General features: G+C 40.9%; 1 protein-coding gene across 1 annotated transcript in view; it reads left to right on the top strand.

The window, feature by feature from the left end:
- Positions 1–22513, top strand: part of LOC142341338 (uncharacterized) — a 165901-nt gene that overhangs the window by 49855 nt on the left and 93533 nt on the right. Inside the window, exons 5-8 of the mRNA XM_075392265.1 lie at positions 1117–1244; positions 4504–4597; positions 7603–7697; positions 15778–15820. Coding sequence (XP_075248380.1) covers positions 1117–1244; positions 4504–4597; positions 7603–7697; positions 15778–15820 — 360 coding nt within the window. The remainder of the gene's footprint in view (positions 1–1116; positions 1245–4503; positions 4598–7602; positions 7698–15777; positions 15821–22513) is intronic.

The following is a 22513-nucleotide window of genomic DNA, read 5'->3' on the forward strand; positions in this document are numbered from 1 at the left end:
ATGTTCACTTAATGCTCATTATGGAACATATTGCACTGTTAGTCAATGAATCCCTACCATAGGACTCCAAAAAAAATAGTAAAACTTCAAAAAGAAATTCAAAATTTCATTCAAAATTACGAAAACTCAGAATCGAAGCCAAAAAAAAACATGAGCAATTCCTTGAAAACGACGTTTTTTGTTCATTGCGCTTCATTCGACTATAAAGGAGTTTTGTCATTAATAGAACGTCGATATAAAATGTGACTTGTCTCTAGGTGACTTAAAAAAGCAAAAAAGAGAAAAGTTTTATTAAAAAAAGGGCTCTCAATTAGAGTTCGATTTTTTTTTGATAGTGAACTTCCCTATGAGACCAGAACTAGTCTTTCTATCGCCTTGCATTCAACTTTTACGAACTCAAAATTTATTCTTTTTATAGAAATTTGAATTAATGTTTTCGTAAAAAAGATCTTAGTTTGAAGAAAATTGTACTAAAAGTGAACAATCATGCTAAAGATCCCATTGTTCACACAAAACTTCAATCCTCGATAACTCCTCGAAAAAAACGAAATTCAAAAAAATCTTTTTACTTTTGAATTCTACGCTGGACCAGCTTTTTAATGATACCACTCACATTTCTCTACGACGAATATATCGATCGGCCAAAATTCACTGAACAAAAAAAAAAAACCCATTTGAGTATATAGTTCCTTCCCCCACAAGTGGGGTCGGAACAATTAACGAATGATGAGCAACACTATGTGATATGGTGCAAAATGGATTTCGAAAGAAAGTTGTGACTCAGAAAAAGTAGAAAAATATCTCTACAACCGCTCACTTTTTATGAACAAATTTTTGATGGGAAGTTTTGAACCACTTTAATGATTTTATAGAAAGAAACCCAAAACTAGATTGAAAGCAGAATATTTAACTTTGAAACAAATTTATACTCAATGTTTCCACTTCATGAAATCTATCGGGTATTCAACGTTTATTCTTTCAATATTAAGAACCAAGCCTTCAAAACTAGAAAACGTGCAAAACATTTGAAAACAAATGCATATTTTCGAGAAACAAAATAAAATAAATGAAATTAATAAGCAACCGAAGACATTTTATTGACTTTGGTGCTTTTAGTGAAACATCGGAGCAGTATAGGCACAACGCTCCCAGCGAGTTCCAGAACACAGAAGCCAACATGGGCAGACCGAATACACTGAGGGCTGATTTCATGTCGACAGGCCAGGACTCCTTTCCAAACCGAGGTAGGACACAAATTGTGATCCCTTTAATCTGCCGTTTGTTAACCTGATCTATTATTGTGATCTCATACCAGCCCCCCTCACCAGGGTATGTAATGCACATCCAAGATAAAAAAGAGTGTACTATTACATAAGAAATCAGATTCCTTAACGTTATAGTCCTATTCTCCAGCACAGTAGTCATATAACGTAAACCTCCACCCCATTATAGCAAACATACCATAAGGGGTGTTACAATTTCGTGGGGGAGCTATGTTAGGATAGACCCGTAAACAGCCATAAGGTAAAACAGCACGTTGCCCTAGGGCAAACATGTGCAAGTGGACTGAAATATCCTGTAGAATTTGTTGATAACAATTGACCAAGGCAGGAGTTCTCCGGTGATCAGGTGTTCTCATTAGTGTAGACTCGCAAGAAATACTCGTTGTGATTTGTTTCGGTGGAACAGTGCGAAGGCAGATTTCTTAAAATTGAGAAGTTCTTGCAAAAAAATATTTCCCTGATATTGTTATAACATTTATCAATGCCACACTTCTTGCCACCTTTTCGCATCTCAAATTTTGAGTCTCGGAAATGCATTATTTTTGAGAAATCAGCACTAATCATGATTTGGTGTTTATGAAAAATTGCTTTCTTTTAAGAAAATAAAATTGGAACTTAAAAAGAATTTTATTTCCAGTCGTCTGGTTTGGTCTGACTGGTTTTGTTGCAATCAAGATTACTATAAATTTTCAACTGAGTTAAAAAATAGTTTAACGAACCTATACTTTTACTGAAAAACTGAAATTTGACCTTCTTGTCAACCGAAAATGCACGAAAGATGAATATTTGCTAGGCATGAGAAAATATGGCCGTTAGCTGAAAAGTTGAAAAATTTCATTGGATAGTTTTCTGTAACTCTTTTTTTGAAACAAATCTTGTGTAATACATTAAATCTCAAGATCGTCAGGGCCCCTACCCCAGCTAATCAGTGTTTTGTTTAATTTATTCCACGGTCAGATATATAAAAATTCGATGCTAGGAACAAATGTGCATGACAAATTGTTCTATCCTATTGGGTTATAAAAAGATTTCTCTTTAATCAATTACCACATGAGGCTGATCCTGGAAAATATAAATATAAAAAGCAATTTATTGTGTCCTTGAACATGTAACTAGGGTAGACTTTCCGGGCACCTCTTGAAGAGTCGTTTGACTTTTATTGTTTCCTAGGTGGTGAGATGAATTAATGTTCGGTAATAGGTGTTTGGAGTTTCTTTTTTTGTTCAAATATCAATATTATTACCCCAGAACGAATAATTTGATCTTTTAACAAAGTCAACATCTCTACATTAGAGCTCATAAAAACAGAAGTTGTGGTGATCAGATGTGATAAGAAGTTTCCACAGTTTTAAGTGTTTTTGAAAGTCAGTATTAATAATTGCTCTCAAACAAAGTTTGTAGCAATTATATTCGTCCTGTCGATCTTTTTTTCTGCGAATTTTCACTTGACCGATTTTTCGTCTGACGCTTTTGACTTTTCCTCTCAAAAACGGGATAAACGGGTAGCGCCCAGAGGGTATTATGTGCTCTTAGAGCTTTTTGAGAGCAATTTGCCCGACGTTAGATGGCTGTGTTTTAGTTTTTAATATAAGAAGAAGTACATCTCATCTCTGCTAAAACTGGTGGGGTGCAAATTTTTGGGGGGTAACCCCCACCGACTTAAACTCCCAGCACTCCCCGTACAATCGCCTCCAACAGTTTATTTGGACCCCCTCTCGTCCAGCACCCTCCCATTGATTAACCCCCCCTCCCGAACTCTTGACCCCCTCGGACTCTACTCGTTCCTCCCAAAGCAATCATCCCTAAGCCCCAGTTGACTACTGCCGAAGTCTACCGTTTGTCGAAGAGCAAATTGCCTGACGTTAATCGGTCAAGTTTCTAAGACGTATACATAAATTTTGACGGTTTGTAAAGTCAAATTGGAGGATTTTGGTCACGCCGAAACAGGAAGTGGGGTAAAGAAGCGAGTCGCATCGTAGTTCTAGGCCGACCCCGGGTCAAATGTCTTTCCTAAAATCCTCCCATTTTGTTGTAAGAGTGTGTGGGGGGTAATATGTTTATGGGGGGGGGGGTAAATTGATGTAGGGGTTGGTCTGCAATAGGAGGACTTTTGAGGAATTACCCCTCCTCCCCTGATCAAAATTGCCATGTAAGAGTGGGCTGCAATAGGCTTTAATGGGAAGACTTTTGAGGAATTACCCCCCCCCCCCCCCGAATCGAAATAACCATGTAAGAGAGGGCTGCAATGGGTTGCAATGAGTTCAAGACTGGCAGTCTTCAAGTATGGGGGCTAAAACAACGTAACAACGTAAGATTGAAGGGGTAAATGATCTAAGCGTTGAGCTACCAAGGGGGTAAAATGGTGTAAGAGTGATGGGGTAATTTGTTCAGAGGGGTAAAATTATGTAAGAGTGGGGCTGCAATGGGAGGTTATTTTAGGAAAATGCAGCTGAAAACTCTCACGTCTTTTTGGGCTGCATTGGGCTTCCAATGGATGTAAAATGGTTTGAGAGTGAGGGGGTAAAATACAAGTTAGCCCCCCACTTTTACATTTTTTTGGTCTGTCAAGGGGTAAAATGATATAAGAATTTGGGGGTAATGGAGAGATTACCCACGAACTCTTGCACCATTTTACCCCCCTTGACAGACCAAAAAGATGTAAGAGTGGGGGATCAATTTGTTTTTTACCCCCTCACTCTTACAGCATTTTACCCCCGTTGGAAGCCTAATGCAGCCCAGAAAGACGTAAGAGTTTTGAGCTGCATTTTTTAAAAAAATCATCCCATTGCAGCCCCACTCTTATATCATTTTGGGCGGAAAAATATGACCCGGGACCTTCAAGAGTACCGAAACTGTGTGGAAATTGCAAATATAAAACAAAATTTTTTTCGGCGCGATAGATCCATGTCAATTAAGTTCCACAGGTCGCTGAGCCATGGCGCGCAATTACCTTGCTCCTTTTTTTAAAAAATGAGACTTATCTGGCTCGAATTTTCTTGTCTTGATAATTGATAAAATCCAAAACCTCACCGCTCCATTGCGATTGGTTCGTTTTTGCACTCATTTCAGTAAAGGAGATGTGATTGGTTTAGAAATTTATCGAATGAATATCTTATAATCGGAGCAGTACGTCACATTTCCGGCGCAGTGAAAATTTTGCTATAGCTCATAGATCTTTTTTTTTGCGTTTCATCATTTTGTTCTACTAATGTTGCTGTAGGCGGCCTGGCGGACATACTTGCACGGAGGACGCCGACCCAGAATGCCCGACAGGATATGTCTTTCAGTGGCGATTCAGCAGCAATACGATCAAGGTGACATTCATATTTAAACCCTGTTTGGTTGCTCTCTCTACTTTCAGTGCGCACCGGTATCGTCGAAACTGGACGTGAGCTTGCTTGAACACTGGTTGTTCCCATAATTACGATAGTTTGACAAGTACGATACTTTGACAATTACGATAGTTTGACAAGTAGCCAGCACAAAGTCACAAATTTTTAAAATTGTTCCCGGCATACAAATTTATGAAAGAACTTTTGGCGTTTATAAAAACGTTTCCTTTATTGGTTCAAAATCAGCTCAATATCTGAAATAAAAAACTTTTAGTTTTTCAAGTAAATCGAATCGGAGAGCTGAAAATGAATAATTGCATGGTTTCTTCTAGTGATACAAACTGAATGAATAATTGCATGGTTTCTTCTTTTTTTTTCAAGCAAGGTTTCTTGATTTCAGCAAAGTCAGTTCTAGACTGTGACTTACATCCCGAAACTCTAACCGATTCTATTGTTATTTTTCATGTGTTCTCGTAATCAAACTCTAGTCAAGTGGTAGTCCATATAAAAACACCAATGATGTCAAAGTGGGGCGTAATGTCCTTCATTTAAATACGTAGTCGAGCGCACCACTAAAATCGACCCAAATTCTTTTCATGGGTCTACATGCGGTTTTTTGATACCCTAATAAGCTCACCAACGGTCTTTTCATACCATCATTAGGGTTGAACCTAGGTATTTTCATGTCCGATGTAGGCCAACCAAGCGTTTTTCATACGATGTGGCATTTTTGATTGATTCTTTTTTTTCAATTTTTTTAATTGAAGAGAAGCAGAAGTCAAACCGTTTCCCCAGGAAAGCAGTTACCGAAGCTTTTTCAAAGCTAAGTCTCTCAGCATCACAAAAACCAATCCAACATAAGATAAATAGTAAGAAGTTTGCCAAATGTTTTTTAGTTTTTAACCAAATAGGGGACCACTAGGCCATCTTCGTTGGTCAATTTCAACAAGCCAAGAACAATTAAAACGTTTGAATAAATTAACAGAACTTAAAATATTTATTAAATTATTAAATTAAATTAAATTAAATTGAGTAGAAGGTCAGGAATACACACAAGAAAAATGTACAGTGACTCCACAAGGACGAAAAACGAGCTCAACAGCTCTTTAAATTGTGCCCTCAAAACCATCAGGAACAGAGCTGTGCAATCCTACTTAAAAAACAAGCTCACCAGAGTAGCATTATCCTTAATATATACTTTCAGTGTGTTTTTCATTTCTCGTTTCACATCTTTGCACGTAACCGTCGAAAGTAAATTTTCCAGCAAACCATGGTCGAGAAGAAAATTCAACGCCTTTATAATACTATTATTCAGCGACTTTTCCTTGGTTTTTGTTCGATGCTTAAGTGGTTTGAACAGACCACGAGAGGAGTTCCGCGTAATTCGTTGATTATTTTGTAGCAAGTCGTCCCAGATATTCAATTTTATGCACGAAATTTTGAAATACTGACAAAGAGCTTCGGTAAAGAGTCGATCAAAAAATAAGTCATAGACGGTTTTAATTTCATAGGATTCAAAAAGATGCTGAACATGATCTGATGTACTTTTGTTAAAAATGATGCGCAAAATTTTGTTCTGCATTGAAAGAATTTTGTCTATTTTTGATTGAGCAGCCGAACCATAAGCTAAAAGACCGTACATGATAATTGGTTTACAGTATGTTTGATATGACCGCAACAAAGAAGTCTTTGAAAAACAGTCTCTTGCACGGTACATTAAACCATTAAAGCGTGCAAGTTTTTTCAACACTTCGTTTATATGAGACTCAAAGTTCAGCTTTGGGTCCAACATAATTCCTAGGTACTTAAACTGTGAAACAGTTTCCAGTGTGCAATTTTGCAGAGACAAGTTGAGATTGGTTTTTTGACGTCCAAACAAGATTACTTAGCTTTGTTTAGTGTCGATGGTGAGCTTGTTTCTATTACACCAGTCATCTGCATCACTAAGATCTTTTTGTAACTTTTCTTGAGCTGTTGCGTTTGAAGAATAAGCAAAAATTACAGTATCATCCGCATAAAGTGTAACTTTGCTGTGTTCTATAGAGTCCGGTATGTCATTGATGTATAGCAAAAATAGCAAGGGGCCCAGAACAATGTAAAAGCCCATTAATTTTACCCCTGAAACCATAACGATCAAGTTTTTGCAAAAGGATTGCGTGATCTATTGTATCAAAAGCTTTTTTCAAATCTACAAAACAAGCGGCTCCAGTGGATCGTTCATCAAAACACGTAAGAATATCTTCGACAACAGAAAGAATTGCATGCACACAAGACCGTTTATTTCGGAAACCAAATTGACTTTTGGAAAAAAATAGAATGCTTTGTGATAAACAGTTATAACAGTTTATGTCCAATTTTTCAAGCATGCAAAGAGCTATCTTTAATTTTTGTGAGCGATTGTCTTTTCATAAATGTATTATGGTCGACCATTGGTAATTCCATGCACAAAGTACGATCGACCCCATTTTTTTCATACCCAAACATAGTAGACCCAAACTCTTTAAGTTTACCCACAGTCTTCACTTAGCTAGCTTGGTCGACTCAGACTTTATTCAAATCCAATACTACCTGTGAAGAATACTAAAAACAGACAACTTTTTTCGTTGGCAAGTTAGACCAAAACGTCTTGGTTTTTCTGACTGCCCATGCACAGGGGATTTTTGACCTCACGTTTGGTTTCATTTGAACATTACGTTGGTCAGAAAAAAGCCATTATTTTTTGAGAAGGACGTATTCGCACAACACTGACACATTTCGGTTAACCCATGATCGAACATGACAATAATCGATCAACCCGTGGTCAAACCTGACACATCAGTTGAACCATGAACGACCAACAACGAAAAAATATCAACCCATGGCTGACCTTGACCTCTAAGGCCGACCCAACTTCTTTTTCCCAATATCGGTCGACAACGTTCTTTTTCGCAATTCAAACCCTCGACTAGGAAATATCAATCGGAAAGAGGCGTGATTTTGTATTTTAGAGGTTCTAGTCCATCTGGTCAGTTCCTGCTGGCATCATCCTCCAGTGGAAGTGGTGGTGCCAGGGCCGGACTTCAAGCTGCAAATACAAACAATTGTAAGTAAAGGATTAATTGAATTGCTTTACCCCATTATGGATCACAACTAGCAGAGTAAGCAATCCAGAACAATTTCTGGTACAACAGACCACTGTGAATAAATTTTCCTTGCCTAGTTGATAATAGCTCTGCCGTGTGTTTCTCAGCTGAAGAAATAGCGTTTCAAATTGACCAATCACAGCTCACATGACCAGAATTGCTCTACTTGTTCCTTTTACGTAAATTGTCGGTCGAATTTTTCATTTTTAGATTATTGGCTAAACGCTAAACGCTGCGATACTGCGTCAGCCATACAGCCCATATGACAGTAATGAGATTCAGAAAATTAGTTACACATGACATTTAAATTACAAAGCGCGTTTTTCGATAATCAATAGAGGGTTGCGTTCTCCCCACTTTAATCAGGCAAGAAAAATACAAAACATAACAATTTACCTACTAAATAGTTCTTAATCAGGTAATTCTTATCAATTTGGTCTAAAAAGTAGGTACAGCCGTTAATCAACTATATCTGAATAGCTATTGGCATAGCCGCGGTGCTTTTGCCAATAAAACAGACACCTTACGTATCAAGCGGGTCACACTGCAAGGCTTGGTCCCGGACATTGGGTTCCTTCCATCGATCAAAAACTGCCCGGGTTGAATTTTTCCGCCCAAAATGATGTAAGAGTGGGGCTGCAATGGGAGGATTTTTTTAGGAAAAGGCAGCTCAAAACTCTTACGTCTTTTTGGGCTGCATTGGGCTTCCAAGGGGGGTAAAATGGTGTAAGATTGAGGGGGTAAAAGACAAATTAACCCCCCACTCTTACATCTTTTATGGTCTGCCGAGGGGGGTAAAACGATGTAAGAGGTCGGGGGTAATTTGTCTTTTACCCCCTCAATCTTTCACCATTTTACTCCCCTTGGCAGACCAAAAAAGCTGTAGGAGTGGGGGGTTAATTTGTCTTTTACCCCCTCACTCTTACACCATTTTAACCCCCTTGGAAGCCCAATGCAGCCCAAAAAGATCTAAGAGTTTTGAGCTGCATTTTCCAGAAAAATCCTCCCATTGCAGCCCCACTTTTACATCATTTTACCCCCCTTGGCAGCCCAACTCTTACATCATTTTACCCCCCCCCCCCCGGCAGACCAACTCTTACAAAATTTTACCCCCTCAATGTTACATTTTTAGCCCCCATAACAGAAGACTGCCATTCTTGAACCCACATCCTCTGTACCCTCAGCTGCGTCGCCTTATTCTCCAGACCACCAAAGCTTGTCCAACTCTTGACGGTCCATATATGAATAAAATTTTTAAGAATTGCCCCATCTCAACAAATTACCCCCTCACTCTTACATCGTTTTACCCCCTCAGAACAAATTACCCCCTCACACTTACACCATTCTACCCCCTTGGCAGCCCAACTCTTACATCACTTTACCCCCTCTGAACGAATTACCCCCTCACTCTTACACCATTTTATCCCCTTTGGCAGCCCAACTATTACATCAATTTACCCCCTCTGAACAAATTACCCCCTCATTCTTACAACATTTTACCCCCCTTGGCAGCCCAACTCTTACATAATTTTACCCCTCTGGACAAATTACCCCTCACTCTTGCACCATTTTACCCCCCTTGGCAGCCCAACTCTTACATCATTAAACCCGCTCCGAACAAATTACCCCCTCACTCTTACACCAGTTTACCCCCACCCCCCCCCACCCCTGGCAGTCCAACTCTTACATTATTTTACCCCCTCTGGAAAAATTACCCCCTCACTCTTACACCATTTTACGCCCCTTGGCAGCCCGACTCTTACCTCATCTTACCCCTCTGAAGAAATTACCCCCTCACTCTTACACCATTTTACCCCCCTTGGCAGCCCAACTCTTACATCATTAAAGCCGCTCCGAACAAATTACCCCCTCACTCTTACACAAGTTTACCCCCCCCCCCTGGCAGCCCAACTCTTACATCATTTTACCCCCTCTGGACAAATTACCCCCTCACTCTTACACCATTTTACCCCCCTTGGCAGCCCAACTCTTACATCATTAAACCCCCTCCGAACAAATTACCCCCTCACTCCTACACCAGTTTACCCCCCCCCCCCCTGGCAGCCCAACTCTTACATCATTTTACCCCCTCTGGACAAATTACCCCCTCACTCTTACACCATTTTACTCCCCTTGGCAGCTCAAACCTTAGCTCATGTTACCCCCCTCTGGACAAATTAACCCCTCACTCTTACAACGTTCAACCCCCCTTGGCAGCCCAACTCTTACATCATTAAACCCCCTCCGAACAAATTACCCCCTCAGTCTTACACCAGTTTACCCCCCCCCCCCCCCTGGCAGCCCAACTCTTACATCATTTTACCCCCTCTGGACAAATTAACCCCTCACTCTTACACCATTTTACCCCCCTTGGCAGCCCAACTCTTACATCATTAAACCCCCTCCGAACAAATTACCCCCTCACTCTTACACCAGTTTACCCCCCCCCCCTGGCAGCCCAACTCTTACATCATTTTACCCCCTCTGGACAAATTACCCCCTCACTCTTACACCATTTTACCCCCTTGGCAGCCCAACTCTTACATCATTAAACCCGCTCCGAACAAATTACCCCCTCACTCTTACACCAGTTTACCCCCCCCCCCCCTGGCAGCCCAACTCTTACATCATTTTACCCCCTCTGGACAAATTAACCCCTCACTATTACAACATTTTACGCCCCTTGGCAGCCCGACTCTTACCTCATTTTACCCCTCTGAAGAAATTACCCCCTCACTCTTACACCATTTTACCCCCCTTTGCAGCCCAACTCTTACATCATTAAAGCCGCTCCGAACAAATTACCCCCTCACTCTTACACAAGTTTACCCCCCCCCCCCCCTGGCAGCCCAACTCTTACATCATTTTACCCCCTCTGGACAAATTACCCCCTCACTCTTACACCATTTTAGCCCCCTTGGCAGCTCAAACCTTAGCTCATGTTACCCCCTCTGGACAAATTAACCCCTCACTCTTACAACATTCTACCCCCCTTGGCAGCCCAACTCTTACATCATTAAATCCGCTCCGAACAAATTACCCCTTCACTCTTACACCATTTTACTCCCTTGGCAGCCCAACTCTTACATCAATAAACCCGCTCCGAACAAATTACCCCCTCACTCTTACACCAGTTTACCCCCCTGGCAGCCCAACTCTTACATCATTTTACCCCCTCTGGACAAATTACCCCCTCACTCTTACACCATTTTACGCCCCTTGGCAGCCCGACTCTTACCTCATTTTACCCCTCTGAAGAAATTACCCCCTCACTCTTACACCATTTTACCCCCCTTGGCAGCTCAAACCTTAGCTCATGTTACCCGCCCTGGACAAATTAACCCCTCACTCTTACAACATTCTACCCCCCTTGGCAGCCCAACTCTTACATCATCAAACCCGCTCCGAACAAATTACCCCCTCACTCTTACACCAGTTTACCCCCCCCCCCACCCTGGCAGCCCAACTTTTACATCATTTTACCCCCTCTGGACAAATTACCCCCTCACTCTTACACCATTTTACCCCCCTTGGCAGCTCAAACCTTAGCTCATGTTACCCCCTCTGGACAAATTAACCCCTCACTCTTACAACATTCTACCCCCCTTGGCAGCCCAACTCTTACATAATTTTACCATCTCTGGACAAATTACCCCCTCACTCTTACACCATTTTACCCCCCTTGGCAGCTCAAACCGTAGCTCATGTTACCCCCTCTGGACAAATTAACCCCCACTCTTACACCATTTTACCCCCCTTGGCAGCCCAACTCTTACATCATTAAATCCGCTCCGAACAAATTACCCCTTCACTCTTACACCATTTTACTCCCTTGGCAGCCCAACTCTTACATCAATAAACCCTCTCCGAACAAATTACCCCCTCACTTTTACACCAGTTTACCCCCCTGGCAGCCCAACTCTTACATCATTTTACCCCCTCTGGACAAATTACCCCCTCACTCTTACACCATTTTACGCCCCTTGGCAGCCCGACTCTTACCTCATTTTACCCCTCTGAAGAAATTACCCCCTCACTCTTACACCATTTTACCCCCCTTGGCAGCTCAAACCTTAGCTCATGTTACCCGCCCTGGACAAATTAACCCCTCACTCTTAGAACATTCTACCCCCCTTGGCAGCCCAACTCTTACATCATCAAACCCGCTCCGAACAAATTACCCCCTCACTCTTACACCAGTTTACCCCCCCCCCCCTGGCAGCCCAACTCTTACATCATTTTACCCACTCTGAACAAATTACCCCCTCACTCTTACACCATTTTACCCCCCTTGGCAGCTCAAACCTTAGCTCATGTTACCCCCTCTGGACAAATTAACCCCTCACTCTTACAACATTCTACCCCCCTTGGCAGCCCAACTCTTACATAATTTTACCATCTCTGGACAAATTACCCCCTCACTCTTACACCATTTTACCCCCCTTGGCAGCTCAAACCGTAGCTCATGTTACCCCCTCTGGACAAATTAACCCCCACTCTTACACCATTTTACCCCCCTTGGCAGCCCAACTCTTACATCATTAAATCCGCTCCGAACAAATTACCCCTTCACTCTTACACCATTTTACTCCCTTGGCAGCCCAACTCTTACATCAATAAACCCGCTCCGAACAAATTACCCCCTCACTTTTACACCAGTTTACCCCCCTGGCAGCCCAACTCTTACATCATTTTACCCCCTCTGGACAAATTACCCCCTCACTCTTACACCATTTTACGCCCCTTGGCAGCCCGACTCTTACCTCATTTTACCCCTCTGAAGAAATTACCCCCTCACTCTTACACCATTTTACCCCCCTTGGCAGCTCAAACCTTAGCTCATGTTACCCGCCCTGGACAAATTAACCCCTCACTCTTAGAACATTCTACCCCCCTTGGCAGCACAACTCTTACATCATCAAACCCGCTCCGAACAAATTACCCCCTCACTCTTACACCAGTTTACCCCCCCCCCTGGCAGCCCAACTCTTACATCATTTTACCCACTCTGGACAAATTACCCCCTCACTCTTACACCATTTTACCCCCCTTGGCAGCTCAAACCTTAGCTCATGTTACCCCCTCTGGACAAATTAACCCCTCACTCTTACAACATTCTACCCCCCTTGGCAGCCCAACTCTTACATAATTTTACCATCTCTGGACAAATTACCCCCTCACTCTTACACCATTTTACCCCCCTTGGCAGCTCAAACTTTAGCTCATGTTACCCCCTCTGGACAAATTAACCCCCACTCTTACCCCATTTTACCCCCCTTGGCAGCCCAACTCTTACATCATTAAATCCGCTCCGAACAAATTACCCCTTCACTCTTACACCATTTTACTCCCTTGGCAGCCCAACTCTTACATCAATAAACCCGCTCCGAACAAATTACCCCCTCACTTTTACACCAGTTTACCCCCCTGGCAGCCCAACTCTTACATCATTTTACCCCCTCTGGACAAATTACCCCCTCACTCTTACACCATTTTACGCCCCTTGGCAGCCCGACTCTTACCTCATTTTACCCCTCTGAAGAAATTACCCCCTCACTCTTACACCATTTTACCCCCCTTGGCAGCTCAAACCTTAGCTCATGTTACCCGCCCTGGACAAATTAACCCCTCACTCTTAGAAAATTCTACCCCCCTTGGCAGCCCAACTCTTACATCATCAAACCCGCTCCGAACAAATTACCCCCTCACTCTTACACCAGTTTACCCCCCCCCCCTGGCAGCCCAACTCTTACATCATTTTACCCACTCTGGACAAATTACCCCCCCACTCTTACACCATTTTACCCCCCTTGGCAGCTCAAACCTTAGCTCATGTTACCCCCTCTGGACAAATTAACCCCTCACTCTACAACATTCTACCCCCCTTGGCAGCCCAACTCTTACATGATCAAACCCGCTCCGAACAAATTACCCCCTCACTCTTACACCAGACACCAGTTTACCCCCCCCCCCCTGGCAGCCCAACTCTTACATCATTTTACCCCCTCTGGACAAATTACCCCCTCACTCTTACACCATTTTACCCCCCTTGGCAGCTCAAACCTTAGCTCATGTTACCCCCTCTGGACAAATTAACCCCTCACTCTTACAACATTCTACCCCCCTTGGCAGCCCAACTCTTACATAATTTTACCATCTCTGGACAAATTACCCCCTCACTCTTACACCATTTTACCCCCCTTGGCAGCTCAAACTTTAGCTCATGTTACCCCCTCTGGACAAATTAACCCCCACTCTTACACCATTTTACCCCCCTCGGCAGCCCAACTCTTACATCATTAAACCCCCTCCGAACAAATTACCCCATCACTCTTACACCATTTTACGCCCTTGGCAGTCCAACTCTTTCATCATTTTACTCCCTCTGGACAAATTACCCCCTCACTCTTAAACCATTTTACCCTCTTGGCAGCTCAAATCTTAGCTCATGTTACTCCCTCTGGACAAATTATTCCCTCACTCTCACAACATTTGACCCCCCATGGCAGCCCAACAATTACTTCATTTTACCCTCTCTGGACAAATTACCCCCTCACTCCTACACCATTTTACCCCCCTTGGCAGCCCAACTATTACATCATTTTACCCCCTCTGAACAAATTACCGCCTCACTCTTACAACGTTTTACCCCCCTTGGCATCCCAACTCTTACATCATTTTACCCTCTCTGAACAAATTACCCCCGCACTCTTACACCATTTTACCCCCCTTGGCAGCCCAACTCTTAATTCCTGAAAAGTCCTCCCATTGCAGCCCAGTGCAGCCCACTCTTACATGGCAATTTCAGTCATGGTGGGGCAAATCTTGAAAAGTCCTCCCATTGCAGCCCATTGCAGCCCACTCTTATATGGCAATTTCAGTCAGGGGGTAATTCCTGAAAAGTCCTCCCATTGCAACCCATTGCAGCCCACTCTCACATGGCAATTTCAGTCAGGGGTAATTCATGAAAAGTCCTCCCATTGCAGCCCATTGCAGCCCACTCTTACATGGCAATTTCAGCCAGGGGGTAATTCAAAAGTCCTCCCATTGCAGCCCAACTTATACATCATTTTACCCCCTCTGAACAAATTACCCCCACACTCTTACATCAATTTACCCCTCATAGACAAATTACCCCCCCCCCCCACTCATACATCAAAATGGGAGGATTTTAGGGAGGACATTCGACCCGGGTGCTTATGTTTTTTAGCTTGTAAAAAATCGAAGTGTTCATCAAAATTTTTTTGCAGCTCGATCGAAAAAAAAACGGATTTGTACAGTTTTCGAAGTGTCCGTGATCCTTTCTGTCTTCTTCAAGCGTCGAAAAAACCCCAGCATTCTCTCCTGCAGCTGGTAAGTGAATTTTTGCGAGGGACAGACTGCGGAGACATCAAAAACCGCTGTCATTTCGCCGAGAAGTTAAGTACCCCTCTCCAGGTCTCGAGTTAAATCTCAACAGTGGACATTCTCGCTGATCGGAGTTGCGCAGCATAAAGCTTCGGAAAAAATTTGTTCAGTTTTCCCCGATCTATACCGTTCACCGAGCGCGTGAGTGTTTTGCAGATTTCCGTCGATTGTTTTAAGTTGCGGCAGTTGATAGCATTCTTGGGGGGTATTCTAGTTAACCAGTCCAGAAGCCGTACCTGTGGGGAAATAATTATTGACAATTTTTTAGTCGAATTGACACTGTATCGAACAATAACTTCAAAATTATCGCAATGCCTCCACATCTCAAAATCACCACAGATTGTACTGAAAAAATAGCTGTTCTCAACTCGGTATCTTTGAGTTAAAGCATCTCCATGTCAAAGATATGGCGGTTGACGAACTGGAAAGGAGCTGATATTTGATCCAGCAAATTTATACCCCAAGCTGTCGCAAAAATGTCCAATTTGTGGTTAAGTATCAGTCAGAGTAGTGAAATAAAACCCTTAAAGTACTCAAAGGGCCTATTTTGAGTACTAAAATTGCAAGCCAAAAATTTGTTCAAAAATCTGCGACACATTTGCCCATCTAAGTTTTGTCTTTGTATTGTTCTAGGGAACGAGGTAGATCGACCCCCAACACCATCTGGAAGGCGAGGGTAAGTAATTTAATAACTGATTGATTTCATTCCCTGCACAGTTGCCCTCAGAGAAACCATTTATTCGCAAGTTTTAAGTATATCAACTGTTTTGCCTGCTATTCAAAAACCAAAAAGATTGTATATGCCTAATCACATGAAGGTAAGGAGTATGAAATAGGGGCATAAAGAGAAGGGGGGGGGTGTTACCCAGGTCGAGGTGGCCAGAACGAAGTGACCCCTGATCAGACGAGTTTCGAGCGCACACATGTTCCCGGTGCGCTCGAATTACATGGTCTGGAAAAGGCTTCGAGCGCACTTTTGTCTGGACAATGGTCTGGAACTTGCCTGATCAGAGGCCACTTTGTTCTGGGACGGTCTGATCAGAGGCAGTTTCAAGCGCACACTAGTCTGATCAGAGGCCGATTCGAGCGCACACTAGTCTGACCAGAGACCAATTCGAGCGAAATTTTTTTCATTTTTTTTTTGTTTTCTTACTGACTTTGGTTGTCTCGGGTGAGAGACAACAATAAAACAGCATTCTGATCGGAACTTCATCTGAGAATCTGATGGGTTTGATCAGAACCAAGGGGTCCAGCTGATAACAAATGCCCGTCCCCTCAAGAAAAGATTTTGAATCAAAGTAGATCAAGACGTTTTTATGCAGAGCTGTCTAAGTTCATTTTTTCAGTTAAAAGCATAAAAAATGGCATACTCAGTAATTTTTTTGATCATTTTTTTTTCGATTTACTTTCATTAACAATACTTTCAGGATTGTTTTTTTTGTTAGTTGAATATAAGATTGATAAAATGATAGATGAAATGAATATATTATAACGATATTGAGAGTTTTGTTCATTTTCAAAATCATTCTCTGATCAGAGGTGATTTCGAGCGCACTTTAGTCTGGGACAATATTTCGAGCGCACTTTAGTCTGGACAATGGTCTGGAACTCGTCTGGAAAATGGTCTGGAACTTGTCTGATCAGGGGTCACTTCGGTCTGGAACTCGTCTGATCAGAGGCGGCTTCGAGCGCACTTCGAGCGCACAATGATCTTCGAGCGCATACTCGTCTGATCAGAGGTCACTTCTGTCTGGGACGGTCTGATCAGAGGTGATTTTGAGCGCACTTCGAGCGCACAATGATCTTCGAGCGCATACTCGTCTGATCAGAGGTCACTTCGGTCTGGGACGGTCTGATCAGAGGTCCCACTTGTCTGGGACGGTCTCATCAGAGGTGATTTCGAGCGCGACCTCAACCTGGGTAAACATGTGCGAGTAGGGTGTTATCATTTGATACTTAAACATGTGAGGTTAGGGGTTGTCCCAGACAGGGAGGGATAAAGGGGCTTAGGGGTATTAGGTGACTCTCCGGAGCTCATTTTCCGCAATTACAACGATTGCAACGGTTGATTTGAAAAGTATTCACTAGATTTACCAGCAAGTAAGAAAAGAAAATTCAGAATATGGTGAAAGATTTTTTTAGCAACTTGTCTCTACATAGATCCGGACATTGATTTGGATATGAATTGAGGCCTTATGGTAGTTTGGTTGACATTGATAACTCCTCGCTTGACAAGTACTTCAAATCTTACAAAATTGAGAGATTACATGCAATTTTTCTTGATGCTTCTGGATTTATCTTTGAATACAGTGACAATTTTTTCACTTCATTGGAGTTTTGAAATCGCGTGCGGTTATTCTAGATTTTGAAGGCTTTTTGGCACAAAAATCTGGTTTTATTATTAAAGAACTTACTGAAAACTACACCGATACAATGTCTTTTCTGCCTCCGGCTGCATTCAACACGCTTTCATTGAGTGAACAAAAATCTTATCGTTGGGTCTAAAAGTTTCTTCATGGTTTGGATTGGGAGAGCGGTGACTACCCCTGCTGTAATCTCCGACAAATTTGTCAGAGCATTGTAATTCGATTCTTTTTTCATCAAAATTCTATTAAAAATTGACGGAAAAATTAGAGACTTTGCGGAAACTACTTCAGAAAGAAGTGACGAACCTAGAGAGCCTGCTATGTCCAAAAATCGAAAAGTTGTTGCTGTATCGAGAAACAATTGTTTGCAATTTGCATTCAATTAATTGCCCACAACGACAGAAAAGCAGACACTGCGCTAAAAAGAAAGCCATATTTTTTGTCACTGGCTGACGAACGAATCGCCAACTGGAAAAAACGGCCCCATCTTTACTTCAAGTGAACTTATCTCCAAGTTTGACCGTGTACAGTTGCATAACAGTTGAAAATCAGTTAACTGTAACGTTTGTTAAGGAAGTAAAGATTGACAGCCGAGGACAAACTGTCCAACAGATTGTTTGAAGTAGTGTTGAATTTGAAGCTTTTAAAAATATCTATCACTGCTGGAGTACTTTCAACTCAAACTCTTTTACCTACGCTCAAGTGGCTAGAAGCCATTCAGATGTCTCTGACCGATGAGAGTCATCCGGATGAAGTTAAACAAGTTGTTCAGAAGAGAACTATTGACTCAATTGTTTACCACGAGAAAGATTGTGGTGTGAAAGCCAGTTACACTGTGACCTACAAAAAAGCAGACGAAAACTTAAACTTACGAAATTCTTATTTTTGACTAAAAAACGTTTAACCTATGCTTTGTTAATTCATTATTTTGAGGAACCTTGTTATGAGTGATTCCGCTTCAGGATCAAATAGATTCAGGTGGAAGAATAACAGATCTAGTCTTTGATGACAATAATCAAGAAAGGCAGTCTCGGCGGTTTTGTAATTCAAGACTGCCTCGATCTGAAGTTGTATACTTTACACAGATTTTCATCACACTGTTGCTTATCGTTGTATTCGTCATAAAGTTGTTGTTCTTCGACCTTGACAGCGAAGAGTCAACATTTTGGTTCTCACTTCTTTCTTGTACTGTTGGATATGCTCTTGCGAATGCAAAAACTATAAACAAATTTTTTTCACCTACCGACAGATTGTTTATGGCAGTATGTGATCCATCGTGTTGTGGAAAAACTGGGTTGATTTTCAAAATGTTACTTAAAAACACTCTTGCACCTAATTTTCAGTCTATTTTAAATTTCTACCAGCATGAGGAACCTAAATTTCAGGCATTGGAGAGAAAATTAGACATACAATTTTTTACATTTTTCTAGTGTTGAACAAGTTGCAGAACTGGGTTACACACTGCGCTAAAAAAAAGCCATATTTTTTTTATCACTGGCTGACGAACGAATCGCCAACTGGAAAAAACGGCCCCATCTTTACTTCAAATGAACTTATCTCCAAGTATGACCGTGTACAGTTGCATAACGGTTGAAAATCAGTTAACTGTAACGTTTGTTAAGGAAGTAAAGATTGACAGCCGAGGACAAACTGTCCAACAGATTGTTTGAAGTAGTGTTCAATTTGAAGCTTTTAAAAATATCTATCACTTCTGGAGTACTTTCAACTCAAACTCTTTTACCTACGCTCAAGTGGCTAGAAGCCGTTCAGATGTCTCTGACCGATGAGAGTCAACCGGATGAAGTTAAACAAGTTGTTCAGAAGAGAACTATTGACTCAATTGTTTACCACGAGAAAGATTGTGGTGTGAAAGCCAGTTACACTGTGACCTACAAAAAAGCAGACGAAAACTTAAACTTATGAAATTTTTATTTTTGACTAAAAAACGTTTAACCTATGCTTTGTTAATTCATTATCTTGAGAAACCTTGTTATGAGTGAGTCCGCTTCAGGATCAAATAGATTCAGGTGGAAGAATAACAGATCTAGTCTTTGATGACAATAATCAAGAAAGGCAGTCTCGGCGGTTTTGTAACTCAAGACTGCCTCGATCTGAAGTTGTATACTTTACACAAATTTTCATCACACTGTTGCTTATCGTTGTATTCCTCATAGAGTTGGTGTTCTTCGACCTTGACAGCGAAGAGTCAACATTTTGGTTCTCACTTCTTTCTTGTACTGTTGGATAAGCTCTTGCGAATCCAAAAACTATAAACAAATTTTTTTCACCTACCGACAGATTGTTTATGGCAGTATGTGATCCATCGTGTTGTGGAGAAACTGGGTTGATTTTCAAAATGTTACCTAAAAACACTCTTGCACCTAATTTTCAGTCTATTTTAAATTTCTACAAGCATGAGCAACCTAAATTTCAGGCATTGGAGAGAAAATTAAACATACAATTTTTTACATTTTTCTAGTGTTGAACAAGTTACAGAACTGAGTAATTGCCTTTTAGTGTTTGATGACTCTTGTGACCACATTTTCATCAACAAAGAGTTTTCAAAGTTAGCTACAGCGGGTCGGCACAAAAACATAAGTGTTATTTATGTGAAATAAAAATCTGTTCCAACAGAGAAAGTGGTAAAAAAAAATGATCATGATACAACACAAATTATTGTTCACGTGATGTGCAGCAGGTTGCTTTAATTGGTCATCAGCTAAACAACACACAATTTTTAAAAGAAGACTACGAGTTAGCTACCAAACAACCCTTTGGCCATTTATTAATTAACTTAGACTCAAAAACATTGGACGCTTTACGTTAAAGTCATGATGCAAACAGAAGAGTTTAATTTAATTCCAAATTGATTGTTTAAAGCCAGGCAACCACAAGGAGTGCAAATATTGAAAACCCAAGACATAAAACAAAGCTATTCACTTATTACTTATGCATTGAAACCAGCAAATAAGTGAACTGAATGCCAGAAAAGCAGATTGAGTGCTCTAAACAGATACAACAAATACTGAACGAGAAGTAGGAAAAGCAGATAGAGTTAATCAAACAGATCAAACAATATTTGAACGAGAAGAGGAAAAACGGATGCTTCTAGTGATGACAGTGAAATTAATCCAATTGTCACAAAAAACCAACAATTGAATCATTTGAGTCAATAATGACAATGTATAATTAAAAGAAGCTCACAAAATCAAACGTGCGAAATCAGTGCTTGATCTAATCCTCCAATCAAACAGAATATCTATTGGGGATGAGACCCAATTAATTTACATTAATAAAAAACCACGGATGTTCAAGTTTCATTGTTTTTGTATAATTTGAATCAGCCAACCAAAAAATAGACCAAGAGGCATTTTCAAGAATCGTGTTAGTTCTTCAACTTGAGCCTGGTTTTTTCACAAACGCTTACGCCAAGCAAAAAAGGTAAGCTATGAGAGCGAACAGGAAGTTTTTCTAACGCAACAAAGTCCGCAAACAGGACGCAGTACACCAAATCTGACCTCAACAGGAAAAGAGAAACAAAACAAAACAATAAATAAAAAAAGACCAAACAGAAAAAATGGTCTCGTTTCGTCTTCTGAGAGAAAAATTTCGGAAGAATTCTACACAATAGAATCATTTGGAAGCGCAAAACGTTTACAAAAACACAGCAAACTGTCATTAGCAAAAGTGAATTCTTATTTAGATACCAAGCCATCTTTCACAAAATACCGCTCGATTCGAATACAATTTCCCAAACTCAAAGAAATTGTGAAAGATAGCTTTGAAATTTGGTCAGTCGATTAAGCATATCTTGACAACCTTGCAAAACACAATCGCGATGTTAAGTACCTTTTGGTAGCAGTTAATTGTCTCTCATGATACTTTAGAATATAGCCAATGACAACCAAATGTGCAATAGAAGCAGCTGATGCATTCAAAAAATGATCAAATATAAACAACCGGAAAAAGTATGGGTTGATGACCGAACAGAATTTCTCGGAGCTTTCAAAAGACTTTGCGACAGAAGAGCAACCATTTGTGTAGCATTTTAATGAAAAAATGTCTGTTTTTTGCCGAGCAGAAATTCAATCTTCCATTGGTATCTTGAAGAAATTGGTCTTATTCCTATATTGAAAAACTAGACAACTTCGTGAAAACAAAAAAACTCACATGTTAGTTGGGTAACTAAGCTTGCACCAAACAAAGTTACAAAAAAATGAGTAGAAACCGTTTTGACGATGAGTTCACTGTGCATGTTATTTTGTAAGCTTCTATGCAAATATTCGGGTCAAACACTCTTCCTTTTTGCAATTATTTCAATGATGAAATTCATTTATCTGGCGATTGGAGTAGGAAAGTTTTTTCCGACAAAAATTGAGCAAGTCGTGAATGGAAATTTGAAAGCACACAGATTAAATGATATAAAGTCTCGCTAAACGTCTCGTCTGATGCTAACGTCATTTCTCGGCCGTAAAATGGAGAAAATCTGTCCTTCATAACTGGAAATTTTGACTGGAAATTTTTAAAAATGTTAATCAACTTTTAGGTACTATCAAGCGAACAGTTGGACTACCCAGTTTTTTGTTTCGAGAGATCAAGAGTACTGGAAAATACGCAATAATATCTGGTAATTGAGGGAATCACTTTTCCGAGTGAGGAATTACCCAGAATTATGGGCTTTACAGCAATTCCAGATGAACGCGGTGCACGTTGGTTACAGAAAGGGTACAGTTACATCAAATAAGTTGATGAAAAATGATTACACAAATGCTTATTTTGGAAAGTTACCCGCTGATCTATGCGCGGGAAGTCACTTAATTTGCAATTACCTAAATATTATTGAGAATCAGTATGTGGGTGACGCTAAAGTTCAATTGCCGCGTGTCATTGATTCGAAACAACGTCTAAAAACCGGTACCGTGTGTGAACTTGAACCAACATATCGTATTGCTTTTTTCAAATTTTGACTACAAAAGACTTTTATCAAATACTATACAATTATT

The sequence above is a fragment of the Convolutriloba macropyga genome, chromosome 6 (assembly GCF_964194025.1).
Source record: "Convolutriloba macropyga chromosome 6, txConMacr16.3, whole genome shotgun sequence".
NCBI lineage: Eukaryota > Metazoa > Xenacoelomorpha > Acoela > Convolutidae > Convolutriloba > Convolutriloba macropyga.